The sequence below is a fragment of the Alnus glutinosa genome, chromosome 5 (genome assembly GCF_958979055.1).
Source record: "Alnus glutinosa chromosome 5, dhAlnGlut1.1, whole genome shotgun sequence".
NCBI classification, from domain to species: Eukaryota; Viridiplantae; Streptophyta; class Magnoliopsida; order Fagales; family Betulaceae; genus Alnus; species Alnus glutinosa.
In genome coordinates, this window is record NC_084890.1 from 9,449,240 (window position 1) to 9,463,482 (window position 14,243).

Here is a 14,243-nt window from a genome sequence, read left to right on the forward strand (position 1 = left end):
TGTAAATGAAGGCTTGAAAGGATTGGGTGATTGTGTTTCTAATATTAGGAACGCAGTGAAATTTGTGAGGTCTTCACCGCAGAGAATGGCAAGGTTTAAAGAATGCAAAAAGTGTGAAAAAAATTCAAAGTACGAAGACAGTGTGTCTAGATGTTCAAACAAGATGGAATTCTACGTACTTAATGTTGAATGTGGCTGAGAAGTACGAAAAAGCTTTTACTCGACTTGGGGAGGAAGATGGTAATCCTTTTGTTGTTCCTAGCTATGATGAGTGGAAAAATGCTAGGAAATTTGTGAAGTTTTTGAAACCTTTTTATGAAGCCACATTGAAGTTTTCTAGTTCAACTCATGTCACCTCCAACTCATATTTCATTCAACTTTGTATTATTATAAAGACATTGGCCGATGGGTGTATGAGTTGTAATTCTATCATTAGTGTAGTGAGTTGGGATATGAAAAAAAAAATATGAAAAGTATTGGGGGACTATGGAAAGGATTAACTTATTGTTGTATATTGCTCATGTTCTTGACCCGCGTACCAAGTTGAAGGCGTCAAAATATTATTTGGAAAAATGTAGTGGCTCTGATTGGGCGAAACAAATCGAGACAAATGTGAAAGACCTCTTGAACCGTTTGTGGGAGCAATATGATAAGTTATATGGGAGGCATTTGTCTAACCTTGATGCGGGTGTGGAAAGTTCAAGTGTTGCTTCTATAGATGTTAGTGTTGTTGATGATGATGATGATGATGCACTTACAGAGACGAAATATATGAAGTTTTTCATGAAACACCTTGAGGAAGAGAGCAACTCGAAGTGTATGTCGGAGGTGGATCGTTATTTTTTGGATGGGTGTGAAGCATCAACAAATGAATTTGACATCTTACTTTGGTGGAAGGTTAATGCACCTAAATATCCTATCCTCGCAGAGATAGCCCGTGATATATTGGCCATTCCTATTTCTACAGTTGCATCTGAGTCTGCATTCAGCAATGGAGGACGCATATTGGATCCCTTTAAGAGTTCTTTATCTCCATTGACAGTTGAGGCCTTGGTTTGCACACAAGATTGGTTAAAGAGCAATGAAGGCTTGGAATATGAGAATTTTATTGAAATGTTTGATGAGCATGGTAAATGTTTATAAATTCATTTTAGTTTTCATTATTATTAATTCATTTAACTAATTCTCTTCTCTTCTTTTTTTTTTTTTTTTTTACCTTCTATTGTAGTTGTAGATGATTGAGAGCAAAGGCAAAGCTACAAAAAGCCAGAAACCGGACCATGCTGGGAACTTTTGGTTATGAACTTTTTTAATATGTTTATGGACTTTTAGTTATGGACTTTTGGTTATGAATTTTTTTAATATGTTTATGGACTTTTGGTTATAAACTTTTTTAATATGTTTATGGACTTTTGGGTTTAAACTTTTTTAATATGTTTATGGACTTTTGGTTATAAACTTTTTTAATATGTTTATGGACTTTTAGTTATGAACTTTTTTAATATGTTTATGGACTTTTGGGTTTGAAGTTTGAACTTTTTTAATATGTAATATGTTTATGAGAATTAATGCATTATGGTAAATTGCATCTTTTCTCTCTGTACACATTCAGGGGTGGTTCAATTCATTTATTTTATATCAGTAATATAATGCCTATTGCATTGTTCTTTTTCCCTCTTCAATGACATTATGAGATTTCTGTAAATCAGATAAGTTAGATAACAATCTTAATTCTGGGCATTACTACTAAGTTCTTGGCTAAGAAAACATCAAGGATAATGGGACTTTATTACTCTATTGGCTACTGATCTAGTTAGACAATTACAAGGGTTCGGTTGAAATTATTTACAGCATTCAGTTTCAAAAAATTGGGCAAATTTTTTTTTTTTTTTTAATATATAACCCGGACCGGATACCCGGTTTTACCCGGGTACCCGGACACCCCGGATACCCGAGATACCCGAATCCGGGCCCGGGTGTTAAAAGCCTAAAATCCGGGGACCCGGAGCCGGTTCCCGGGTTTCACCCAATACCCGGGAACCCTCTCCGGATTTACACCCCTACGAATTATCAGTCGTTTTGAAAGAAGGGTACTGAACTTCTAAATGTTTCAAATTAGAATATTCAAGTTTTCAAATGTTTCAATAAAGAGTAATCCGTTATGAATTGCTGATAAATTCAGTAAAAATTCTCAAAATACCCCTGCTTTTTTTTAGGAAAAAATATAACAAAAATTGATAAGATTTAGGTGTTAATTGGTTAGAATTTAACGGAATTCGCAAAAATACACATGTCTAAATATTTAAAAATTTATATAATTTTTTTTAAAAAAATAAATACAGTGGTATTTTGAAAATTTTGACAGGATTTAATAGCAAATCCTAACGGATTGCCCTTTATTAAGACGTTAGAAAACTTGAATATCCTAGTTTAAGACATTTGAAAATTCAATACTTTTTCTTCAAAACGGCCAATAGTTCAATATCATTTTATAAAGTTATTCCAAAAAAAATAATTAGCCGTGTGTATATACCAAATTTTCATGCATATATGTGTGGATTTGGATCTCTCCATATTTGAACTGGCCGGAGAGTATCCCTTCGCATTACACCAACGGAATTCTTTCGATTCAAATCCTTGTCCTGTATATGTGATTGTAGCACTATCTGAAATACAATAAATGAAAATATAAAAAGAGACATTGGCTTGTTTGCGAAGCCACTAAATCTAATCAAATCCTGTTTCTTTTTTTCTTTTTTCTTTTAGATTCATGTTTGGGTAAATGAACTCTATTTTTTTTTTTTTTTTTTTTTTCTGGCAATCCAATCCAATTCACTTTAACCGAATTAGTTTAAAAAAATGAGTTCACACGTGAAAACCAAGTAGAGAATACATACACCTGAAATAATTTTTCCTTTTTTGTGGTGGCAGAAATAAAAGAAAAAAGTATTGCTATTGAAGTTGAGTCATTGACTTTTGTACAATTGTATAATTTGTATTCTCCGGAACGAGTTAACTCTTAACGTGGGGTGTCAAAATTTTTAAAATATTCTGATTTGTTTTATGAGAAAAAAAAATAAAAAATAAAAAACTTCAGAGATTAAAGTGTTGGTCATGATTTAACGGTATTTACAAAAATAATTATGCCACAATCTTTGCAAAAAATAAATATATATATATATATATATATATATATATATATATATATATATATATATATATATATATATATATATATATGTATAGGATATTTTGAGAATTTTTATGAGATTTAACAAAAACACTGCATGACGTGACATTGACGGAGACGCCGAAGGTTTAAGGGGGAGAGTTTATAATACCTCGGTCTTATATTGGGAAAAGATAAATAACTCACTTAGAGTGAGTGGTTTATAAGAGATAAATGAGTGATAAGTCTTACTTTGCCTAGCTACTAGGTGAAACTGGACTTTATAAGTAATTCTAAGGAAAGCTTCAAATCGTTTAGTCCTTTTGAGATGATAGCGCAGATCTGATTAGCGCTTTTTCTCGGGTCGCTACATATATAGTATCCACATATAGAAAAATAGATCCAATAGATAGTTTAAAAATATATATATATATATATATATATATATATATTAGAATTATACAAAAGTTGTGTCAAAAATTCACAACAATCATTTCTCAAATTTTTCAATGAAGCAAAACCCAGCAGTTGATTTGTCATTACCATATGATCCGCCACCTCATTAGATTCCCTTGATTTTCGTGAAAACAAACTAATGAAAATCACACATCTAAACGTAAATTCTAAAACAAATCATGAAAATCCCACATGGGCCTTGCTCACTGCTTTCTGCATATCATCATAGAGCTGGCCATGCACAAACCCACCCCTGTCGAAGCCCATTGCATACCCAATAATACTTCAAGGTGAGAGAGCTTACAGCACTATTAGCTTCCCTTAATTTTTTTTCAATTTAAAAAATTAAACAATTTCTTGTTTATCTAATTAAATATATTCTACAATAGTTTCTTTTATCATTTTTCTATGCCATTTAATATTATTTAAATTAAATATTCAGAGAAATAGAGATGAAAGATAAACCATTTAAATATTGTTTCAAATAAATAATAGAGGAATGAAAGAGAAAAGATAAAGTTTTTTATATTAAAATAATACTAAGGAAATCATTTTTGCTTCCTTATATGTACAATACAACTTTTGATATCTTTTGTTTTTTCTTAGTTTAAGGAACAACCAAAGAATATGATTCAAGTGATTTTTTAGGAGTTTTTTCTACATGTAGAAAAGAAATAAAATTAGAGAAACTGCCGTTAATACACTCATGTCGATGCTAACTAGAAGCTGGCGTATCACTTGGAAGGAAATTTTATGGCATTTGGCTCTCTCAACAATACTCGGTGTTTTGTGCTGGTTGGAGGAGATCGAAGGCCACCAATTGCAGCAAAAGTTTACACAAGGAGGATGACGGCCTTTCATGGAAGACAATTATGATATTCTTCCTATGTTCTCCAAAGACCAAAACTATGGTATTCAGTTTTTTTTTTTTTAATCATTTAAGTTTATAATATTGTTTGTAGTTAAAAGAATATGGATGATTGTGAAGTGGCTTTTCTTTCTTCTTTTTTATTTTTTATTTTTCCATTCTTTCTTTCTTTAATTGTGAATTGGCAAAACATGTATGTTTTATTCAAAAAAATGTATGTTTTATGACTAATTCCAAACATATTTAGGCCAAATTAGCGCACTTTGAATCGTAATCTTGGAGCGGAGTTTATTCCGGCCACCAATATGAGGATGACCCCAAGAACATAATGGACTAGCTAGCTCCCGAAATTGCGCTCAGAAAAATAATTACAAAATAACATGTATATTATTTGAGAGAAAACCCAATGTCCCAAGAATATTTACAAAATATCAAGAATATATATATATATATATACTGAATCCAAGGTCACGCAATGGCACGCCAAAAAATACACGCTTAAGGCCCCGTTTAATAACCCTCTTCCCCTCCCCTCCCCTTCCCTAATGGGGGGAATTTTTTTGTTAAGTGAAAGTAAAAAGTGATTGGTGTGATATAAAGTAGAAATAATTTATATAAAAAAAAGTGAAGAAAAAAAATTTGTATTGTAGTGGGTTTTTTTATTTAAATAATAATAAAAAATTGTTGATGTGATCTAAAAAGTAAAAAAAATTAAGAATGTTTTGAAGTTAATGTTTTTTAAGAAAGATGAAAATAAGGAAAGGGGAGGGGAGGGAGGTTATTAAACGGTCCTAAGTATCTCACTAAAAGAACTAAACTTGTTTCAGCTAAAGAACAAAACTTGTTTATAACCTGGCCGGAGAAGTATGTCAGGAGAAAAATCTGCTTGTTGCAAATTGCACGGTGGCACGACAAGATTGGTGGTGTCTGTCGAGATGTTGAAAAAGTGTTGTGTTTTATCTATCTTCAACAAAAATGTTTTGTTTTCCTCCATCGAAGTTTCGAGAGATAAGCTTAAGGGCATTTACAACTTTCACTCAATTAGATCGGGGAAGGCTACAACAAGTAGTTTTGGGTTAAATATGCGCTTGCAGCACACACGTGAAACACCCTCAATTAGGATTTAATTGAAAATCTTAACAGAGGTGGTGAAATTAAAAGGAGCTAGAAAATTGAATGCTCACATTGTAACTTTTGATAATTCGGAGGTGACGTTACAAAACACGTGACACATTTGGGAGTAAATGAAGTTCCCCCCTAAAAAAACACAAATTATCAATGACAATTAGGATAGTTGTCGTTGATATATACATTATAAAGGATAAACAGGATAGTTGTTGTTGATATATATATATAGAGGGTTTTGATTCTTGCACTACACCATCACAATAACTGCACAACAACCCCTCACATGAGGGTGGATCCCAGTGTGTGGGGCTCACCCTCATGTGAAGGTTTGTTGTGCAGTTGTTGTATTAGTGTTGTAAATCTAACATTTTTCATATATATATATATATATATATATAAACGACGACTATGACTCATGTAAATCTAAAGTGTTGTGAGATGTTTAAAAAATGCGGGTCCCTGCCCCGCCCCGCCCCGCCCCGCACAGAGGAGAAAAAAAAAAAGAAAAAAAAAGAAATCATGTTTCTTAGAATTTTATTTTATAATTAATATGGCTTTTAGTTTAGTTTACAAGGCTAATTCCATGGAAAATGTTCTTGTATAGAAATAAGAACGATTGAAATATATGTGTCAACATGTTGAAGGACTAAATTTAAGGAGCTTTGAAATTATAATTTTTTTTCTTTAATGAAACAGAGTGAATTCCTTAAAAATCTGACTTTGCATTCAAAAGATTATGTGAAAAAATAATATGAATTTAATTTTTTTTATTAAAAAAACCAGTATTTTTTCAAATTTTTATTTTTTACAAAGTAAAATCAAAATTACGCAAATGCCACTCAAAATACCAGCCCCGCCCCGCAATCCCCGCCCTGCGCAAACCCGCCCCGCAGTGATCTGTCCTGCACGGGTTGTCTTTATTAAGTGCGGTTTGCGGGTTGGAAATTTCCAACCCGCATAGGTGCGGGGCGGGACCAAAAAAGGTGAAAAACTGCCCCGCCCCGCCCCATGCACACCCCTAACTATGAGTAGTCATCACTGATATATACGTTATCAACGATGACTATCCCTATTTCACTACCCCAAAAAAAAAAAAAAAAAAAAAAAAAAAAAAAAAAAAGCTTTTTGAGCCACTTTAAGGCCTAAAAAGGGCTCAAAATGGTTTGAATCGTTTTTTTTTAGCCATTTTCAAATCGGCTCAACATATCCAATATTAAAGAGTTAACTTGAGCCGTTTTCGACTAAAACGGACCTAATTAGAGCCGTTTTTATTAAAATGGCTCAAACAGGTTGGAGCTATTTATCCAAAATGGCACAAAATAATAATAATTTTTTTTTAAAAAAAAAAAAAACCATTATTTTCTGTTTGGAGTCATTTTAGGGCCCCTAAAACGGTTCTAAATAATTTATTTTTTAAAATAAAATAAATTTAATTTCCTAAAAGACCCAATTCAAAAATCACTCAATTCATTGCAATTTAGCCAAATTTATTTACAAAAAAATATACCCATATGACCCGATCCACCACAAATTTTTGAGAACTAGAAACTCCAAAATCCAAATCACAATATCCACTGCAAATTCAAAACCCATTCCAAACTACACAATCTATCAATAATAAGGATAGAAATTAATGGATTCCACATATTCAACTCAAGCAATTTAGAAACCAGTCAATAAGAAAATGATTCTCAGCTCAAAAGAATACAAATAAACAAATCCGATTCACAAAAAGCAATTAACTTGGATCATATTTCTGCTTTGAGTTAATAAAACCCGGCCAAGAACCGATAGGCCACAGCACAAGAACACCACAAACTGCCAACAGCCAAACCTTCAAAAAAATTGCCTAGAACCAGATTTGACCAACAGCATCGACTCGCACAACCTCCGAACCAAAGATCCCACCAAATTCAGCCAACAGCCGAAAAGAACCGCCCTACGGTTTGTTCCAAAAGTTCTTCAAAAAATCAAGATTACAAGAATCAGAAATTCACAAACAAGATTAACCAGTATCACAAGAAATTCCAGAAATTATCCCTTCAATTATGAGATGGTTTCTGGTTGAGTTATGGTTATCTATTGAAATGCGTGCATGCTATAATAGATTAAATGAGATTGCTTTTGTAAATTTATGTTATGTTTTTCTTACAGTTCAGTAATTCTGCATAAGAAGCCATCTATGAAGAGGATTACGCAGAGGACATTGATGATGTTGAACTGCTTGATGTCGAAGAGGAGTTGCATAAGCCCAATTCCCAAAATGTAAAGGGACGGGCCGAAAGCAGAGCATTGACGTGGTATATGTAGTGGTGTACTTATGAAATGGTTTAACATTATGCTGGTGCAAAAAGCAGAGCATTGACATTTTGGACATGTTGATGGATAATTTTTCCTTTGCTCGGATATGTTGGTTGATTCTAAATTTTGGTTGGATTGCATGTAGTCAGGCTCTGTTGTATTAGTTGGATTCTAAAAATGAGATTAGTCTATCTCTAGCTCTTTTACTTCCATATCCTTAATTATAGCAAACTTTAATACCAATAATTACATTTTGTATAATTATTACAATTGTTTTTTAATGATATGGGGTGAAAATATTGTATAATGTAGGAGTTTAATGTTAAGTTTGAAAGGTGATTATATATATTGGTATCCAAAAATATATATATTTTTTAATTTTTTATAGTATTAGCGGCGATATAAGCTGCCGCTAATGACTATATTTTTTTTTGCCACTATTGATCAATTGTGGCAGGATGTGGCCACTAATTGCTCGTTGCAGATAATTACACCCAAATGACTTAGCGGCTAAATGTTGGGGTCACCGCTTAGCCGCCAATGTGGCCGCTAATTACTTGACCATTAGCGGCTACCTAGGGTCGCCGCTATTTGTCACGTATTAGTAGCTACTCTTAGCTTCGGTTAAATAATTTTTGTGGCGCGCAAAAATATTATTTGCAACCATATATCTCGCCGCTATTAAACCGATTATTAGCGGCGAGTAAAAAATGTGGCCGTTAATAGTCTTTTACGTCTGACTATCGCCAACGAGCAATTAGCGGCCATGTCCCGTCGCTATTGACCAATCGGCCAAAAAATGGTCAATAGCGGCCCTTTTTTCTTGCCGCTAATGACCAAATTTCTTGTAGTTTAAATTAAAAAAAAAAAAAAAAAAAAAAAAAAAAAAAAAGAACTATTCATGGTGTTTTCATTAAACACCAAAAATATACCTAAGAATTCCTAGTGTTTATGTTAAAACGCCATAACCCTAGAATTCCTATTGCCAAAACCAATTTCCGACACAGTTTTCAACCCTTCTAATATTCTAATATGCCAAAAAATAAACTCAAAGATTTTTGTTTTTTTTGGTATTTATGATTCACGGCGTTTAAAAAATACCAGGAAACACAGTTTCTTTTCTTAAAAAGAAAAAAAAGAAAAAAAAAAAAAAGAAGAAAAAGACAAAATTAAACGAATATATGCCAGATTCTGTCTTGATCAAGTCCTAATTCAAAATAATTCATAGAGCTTAATTAATATAAAACCTTATTCCAATTACTCATAAAAACGAAATACCCATTCTATTAGCAAAAAGCATAAGCGAGTAAGTAATTAATTAATTAATCAGCCCTCGCAACCAATTAATACATGCAATTTTCAAGCTAGTGATCATATTTGATCATATTCTAGAAGCTGCAATATTGCTGGAAAGGCCATATTGCAACAGTAGAAGTAGGCAAATTCTACAATATAAAAAGCAAATGAGAAAATTAGCTAGAGAGGTAGGCAAATATATTGACTGACCCCGGCCGATAATTGAGTCAACCCCTGCCAGTTGGGAGAACTATATATAATTAAATAATTAAATAATATGAAAATATGTTCATTCCTCTATATTCAAATCCTACTTTTTTTTTTTTAAAAAAAAAAAAGCAACTAGAATTATAATTTCATTTTGCCCTCTTGTGAAAATAGAGCGACAACTGATGATGAAGAACATCTGTCGTCATTGCCACAAGTCCGCACCGCATCTTACGAATATTTGGTATTTCTTTAACTGTCCATGCGAAGAGCATGGTCAAAATCCACTAAAATATGTCGTTCAATGCAAAGAAGGCCAATCTGTCGTCCAGCGCGTTTTGAGTTTCTTAATCGAGGGCGGCCCTTGGCACGATTGGACCAAAAAAATATCTCCTTTCACAACAACATATGATCCGATTACGATCGACGCCGACGGCAACGATACATGATTCGAATTAATTAGGATAAAGATTGAGATTGTCATAAGAAATAAATAAAAACTATCTTTTACAATTCCAAAGCGACAAGTTAAGAACAAAAAAAAGAAAAGAAAAAAAAGAAAAATTTCATGCAGTCCTCCCCCCAAGAATTATTGAGAAGGAACCCAGCATAATTAAACACAAATTAAGAGAGAGTACACAATATGATCAAAACAACCCAATTTTGGTCAAAGCCACAAAGCCCCGGCTTGCTTCAAGATGGGGACCAATTCACCAGAAATATGGGTGGCCATGACTCTCTCCAACCCGCCGAACAACCTGCCGCCGACGAAAACCGCCGGAAACTGCACCGGACCGTCGTCCAGATGTCCTTCCTCGAGACCGATCATTCTCGACAACTCCTTGGTCACGGCAGCCTCGTCCTTCTCATCGACCTCGGAAACCGTGGGGTTCACCCCCAGGCCTTGTAGCAACCGGCGCACCACATGGCACATGCAGCACCCACGTCTCCCGAACACTATCACCGCATTCTCGGACACCATTTTTCCTACATTTGCTGCGTCGTTGGCTTCACTCTCACGTGCCTCACGTGACAGCCCGGTGCTGGTCGGAGGATATGTCCGGTGACTGTAAGGAATCGCTTGATACATGGTACAAAGATTGTGTGTGTGAGAGAGAGAGAGAGAGAGAAGGTGGGTTTTTGTTGAGGAAAGGCGTTGGGGGAAGGATTGGTTATAATGTTTGTGTGTGTAGGGCGGTTTTAGTGTGGGGGCTGAAATAAAGGAGGAGAGACTCTAACGTCAACGGCAGTTACGCACACTGGTACGTCACCAGCACTGCGGTGACATGGCATTACGTCACTGCTTTGGCGACACATTCCATGTAGCTACGTCCCACCAATGACGACTTCCCCATTTGTGCTTTTTTACTCGGTCACCGACAATTGAACGAGGAATTCTAAAGGGTGGGGTTTTGTGGGGGAAGCTTTCTGAATCGGTAAAGCTATAGATAAACTTCATATTTAAAGTAAATAACGTGCTTATCTAGGATTAAATCCTTCATTTTTATAAATTTAATGGTGTAAATATTGATATATAATAAATATATTGTCATGTCATTTAAAATTTTAAATAATATAATATTATATATTTATTTATTAAATATAACAAAATAAAATTTTGACTATAATATAATTTCACTTTATTTTGTTTGAATTTGAAACGGAGGGGATTCAATTCCCTTTGTCCAGCGTACCAGGAAAGGATTACGTTAATTGAATATAATTTATTATTCAATATGTAAACTGATTTATTTAAGGTATTTTAAAATGCATGCGATCAAAAATTCAAAATATCTAGAAATAACTTATAAATACAATAATTTTAATCTCTGATATTTATTACAAGTGATGTCATATATAACTTCGGCAGATATTTCGTTAAAAATCATATTTCACATCCCAAATAAATAGGAGCAGAGCCACGTGGAGATTGGTGAGCCAAGCCCCTACAAAATTTCAAAGAAATGGGAAAAAAAAAATAAAAAAATTCAGTCCTTAAATTTTTATGAGAATTTAATTTAGTCATTTACGGTTTTCCAATTTTTACAATTAGGTTCATAGGTTTTTGTCAAATTTTAAATAGGTCTCTCTTTTAACTTATAATTAATTATCGGTATGTCATATCGGACCAATCAATTATATTACGTAACTGTCTTTTGACACGTCATGTGACAGGCTGTTAGTTGTATAAAAAGCTAAATATTATCCTTACATTTTAATTCGACTCCCTTAAAAATGAGTTTTTTAACTCCACCCATGCAAATCAAATTGGAATATCTTTTCTTCTTTAATTTTTTTTTTCTCCTAATTGAGTAGGAAAAAAAAGTTATATGGGAGAATTTTTTCACTCTTAATTTGGATGGAAGAGAGAATAAAAAAAAATTATAGGAATACTTACAAATATAAGATGTCATTAAGCTAACGATAATTGAAATACCCATTGGATAAGGTTTTTTATTTTCTATTTTCTTTGTTGTCCAGAACAATAACTTTATAACGTGCCAAACAAGTAAAACCTTCTGTCGTTTACAATAATTTTTGGAAGTCGTCCAAGTATAAACAAGATGAAATTAGGAGATCTATTACAAAAAATAGAAGTAGAGTGTCACGGGAAAACGATACTTTTCCTCATGACTTGAAAGAAAAACCCAAAACTTTTATTGAAAAGAAAAAAGGCATGGCTGCCCCTTCGATCAAAGCTTTCTCCAATGGCGCACAATCACATATTTAGCTTCTTCTTCATTTCCTGGTAATTTAATCGAAGGCGTACACAACTCTCAAATCCCAGTGACTACCTACCGAATATTTCCATAATTACCACACACAAACACGAAGGGAATAATCTCCTGCATGCACACGGCCTAAGCTCAAAACAAATTTCACAGAGAACACGTAACCGGCCAAAACGACAACTTCGCCATGACGCCATACCTCACTCGATCCGGCCCACTCGTCCCGGTTGCTTACTACATCCGCCACGTGGCGGAGATCGGAACAATAATCAGCCTTGGCATCCCATGGATAGTTATCCTATCGAACCCGTCGTTTTCAGCCACGTATGTAATAGCCTTGGCCCTGTCTTCCTGCTGACGTTGACATGACCTGTATAGGGACATGCAGCGTGTGGTCGTTGGTTCATTCTATCCCCCACACGTTAATCAAGGGGCAGTGAGTCAAAGACTCAAAGGTGGGGAATTGCTGTTACGGTGCACGACGTCACGGCCTATGGATGCAATTAGAGGACAAACTGCAAATACTTAAAATATCTTATATCTTATGATTCAATGTGATTCATCAACTACACATGTCATTTGATCATGTGGGGCCATTTTTTCCTGATCTTCCACTTACTCATTGTGTGGGACAGGGACTCGCAATATTATGTGGAGTACGTTTCTCATGTACACAGAGTTGTACGTGTTTCCCTCGCTTGTCAAACAATCTCATATTTTAATATTTATTTATTTATTCATTTTGAATAATTTTATATATTATATAAATGTCCATCAAATAATAAGATGACTTTTAAAATTACTATTTGATCAATTACATGTTCAATAATAATTTTAAAAGTCACTTTATTATTTGATGGACACTTAATAGACATTTATATGACATGTTGAATTACTCATTTGTTTTACATTATCTTTCTAATTTTATTTTAATTTGAAACCGGAAACCTGCTAAAGGTATTTTAGAAAAAATTAAGAAAAAAGAATCTTTAACTTTGAATAAGGACAAATGTCTGAAAAGAAAACTTGTATTTTTATGTTAATGGAAGAAGTATAATGCTAGAAGTTAGGAAAACGTCATCTGTGATGCTTTTAATGCATGTTTTGATTTTTTTTTTGATTTTTTTTTTTCTTTCTAATCTCTCTTTTTTTTTTTTTAATATAAGATAATTTGATGCGAGAATGAGGTTTTGTTTTCTTTTTGTTGAAAGAAAGACAAATTAGGTTTGAAAGGGTGTGAGTTTACTTTGAATTTGGAACAAATTGAAAGACTAAATAGATAATGACGAAATAAATAAGAAGAAGATGAGAAGACAGCAATTGCCGAGCAGGGTTTACTTTGAAAAAACTAAAAGGATAGTCGGTCGGTCCACTCTACGTGGAACGAGGTAATGAATTGGTCATCTCCTATCAAAAGCGCACCCAAAAAAGAAGGTTCACGAATCACATGCGATTATCGCGCGTATTTTGAGGAGGAAACTGACTAGTAATAGGAGAGTAACAAGCCCACGTAAAGTTGAAGACCAGTCTAAAGTAGCCGCTATTTCATGTCATGTTACACGACTTCTGAGTCCTGGGCCCCCTTTGGCAATCTCGATAACTTTTTTTTTTCTTTTTTTCTTTTTTTCTTTTTTAGTGGTAGTAAAAAAAATATTAATTTGATATAAAGTAAAAAACAAATTATATATATAAAAAAATTGTATTCTAGTAAATTTTTTTATTTAAATAATAATAAAATTTATTGATAAGATATAAAAAGTAAAACAAATTAAGAATATTTTGAAGATGATTTTTTTTTTTTTTTAGAGAAATAAAAATAAAAGAAGGAAAAGAGAGGAAGTTGTGAAACAGAGCCTTGGACCCCACCCGCCCCACGCAGAGAAAGAGAAAGAAGAGAGTCACCTAGAATAATTAGGTTCCGACATAAATTTGTACAAGTATCAAGAATAGCTCCATATTCAATTGATTCCTCATGTTAAGCTTTTGGATTTTTTTCTTTTTCTTTTCTTAGGTTGATTTTTTTTTGGCTTAAAATATTTTTTATTTTTATTTTATTGGAAATTATTTTCAGTTGAAAATATTTTGT

The 14,243-nt window shown here is 33.4% G+C and overlaps 1 protein-coding gene across 1 annotated transcript; it reads right to left on the minus strand.

Annotated features, from left to right (window-relative positions):
- Nucleotides 1-9,819: 9,819 nt before the first annotated feature.
- On the minus strand, nt 9,820-10,611 carry LOC133867584 (glutaredoxin-C9-like). Its single transcript, XM_062304326.1, has one exon. The coding sequence runs from the start codon at nt 10,513-10,515 to the stop codon at nt 10,093-10,095; it is 423 nt and encodes a 140-aa protein (XP_062160310.1). The 5' UTR covers nt 10,516-10,611; the 3' UTR covers nt 9,820-10,092.
- Nucleotides 10,612-14,243: the final 3,632 nt, after the last annotated feature.

Coding starts and splice junctions, on each gene's coding strand:
- LOC133867584 (XM_062304326.1), bottom strand. CDS start 10,515: ATGTATCAAGCGATTCCTTACAGTCACCGGACATATCCTCCGACCAGC.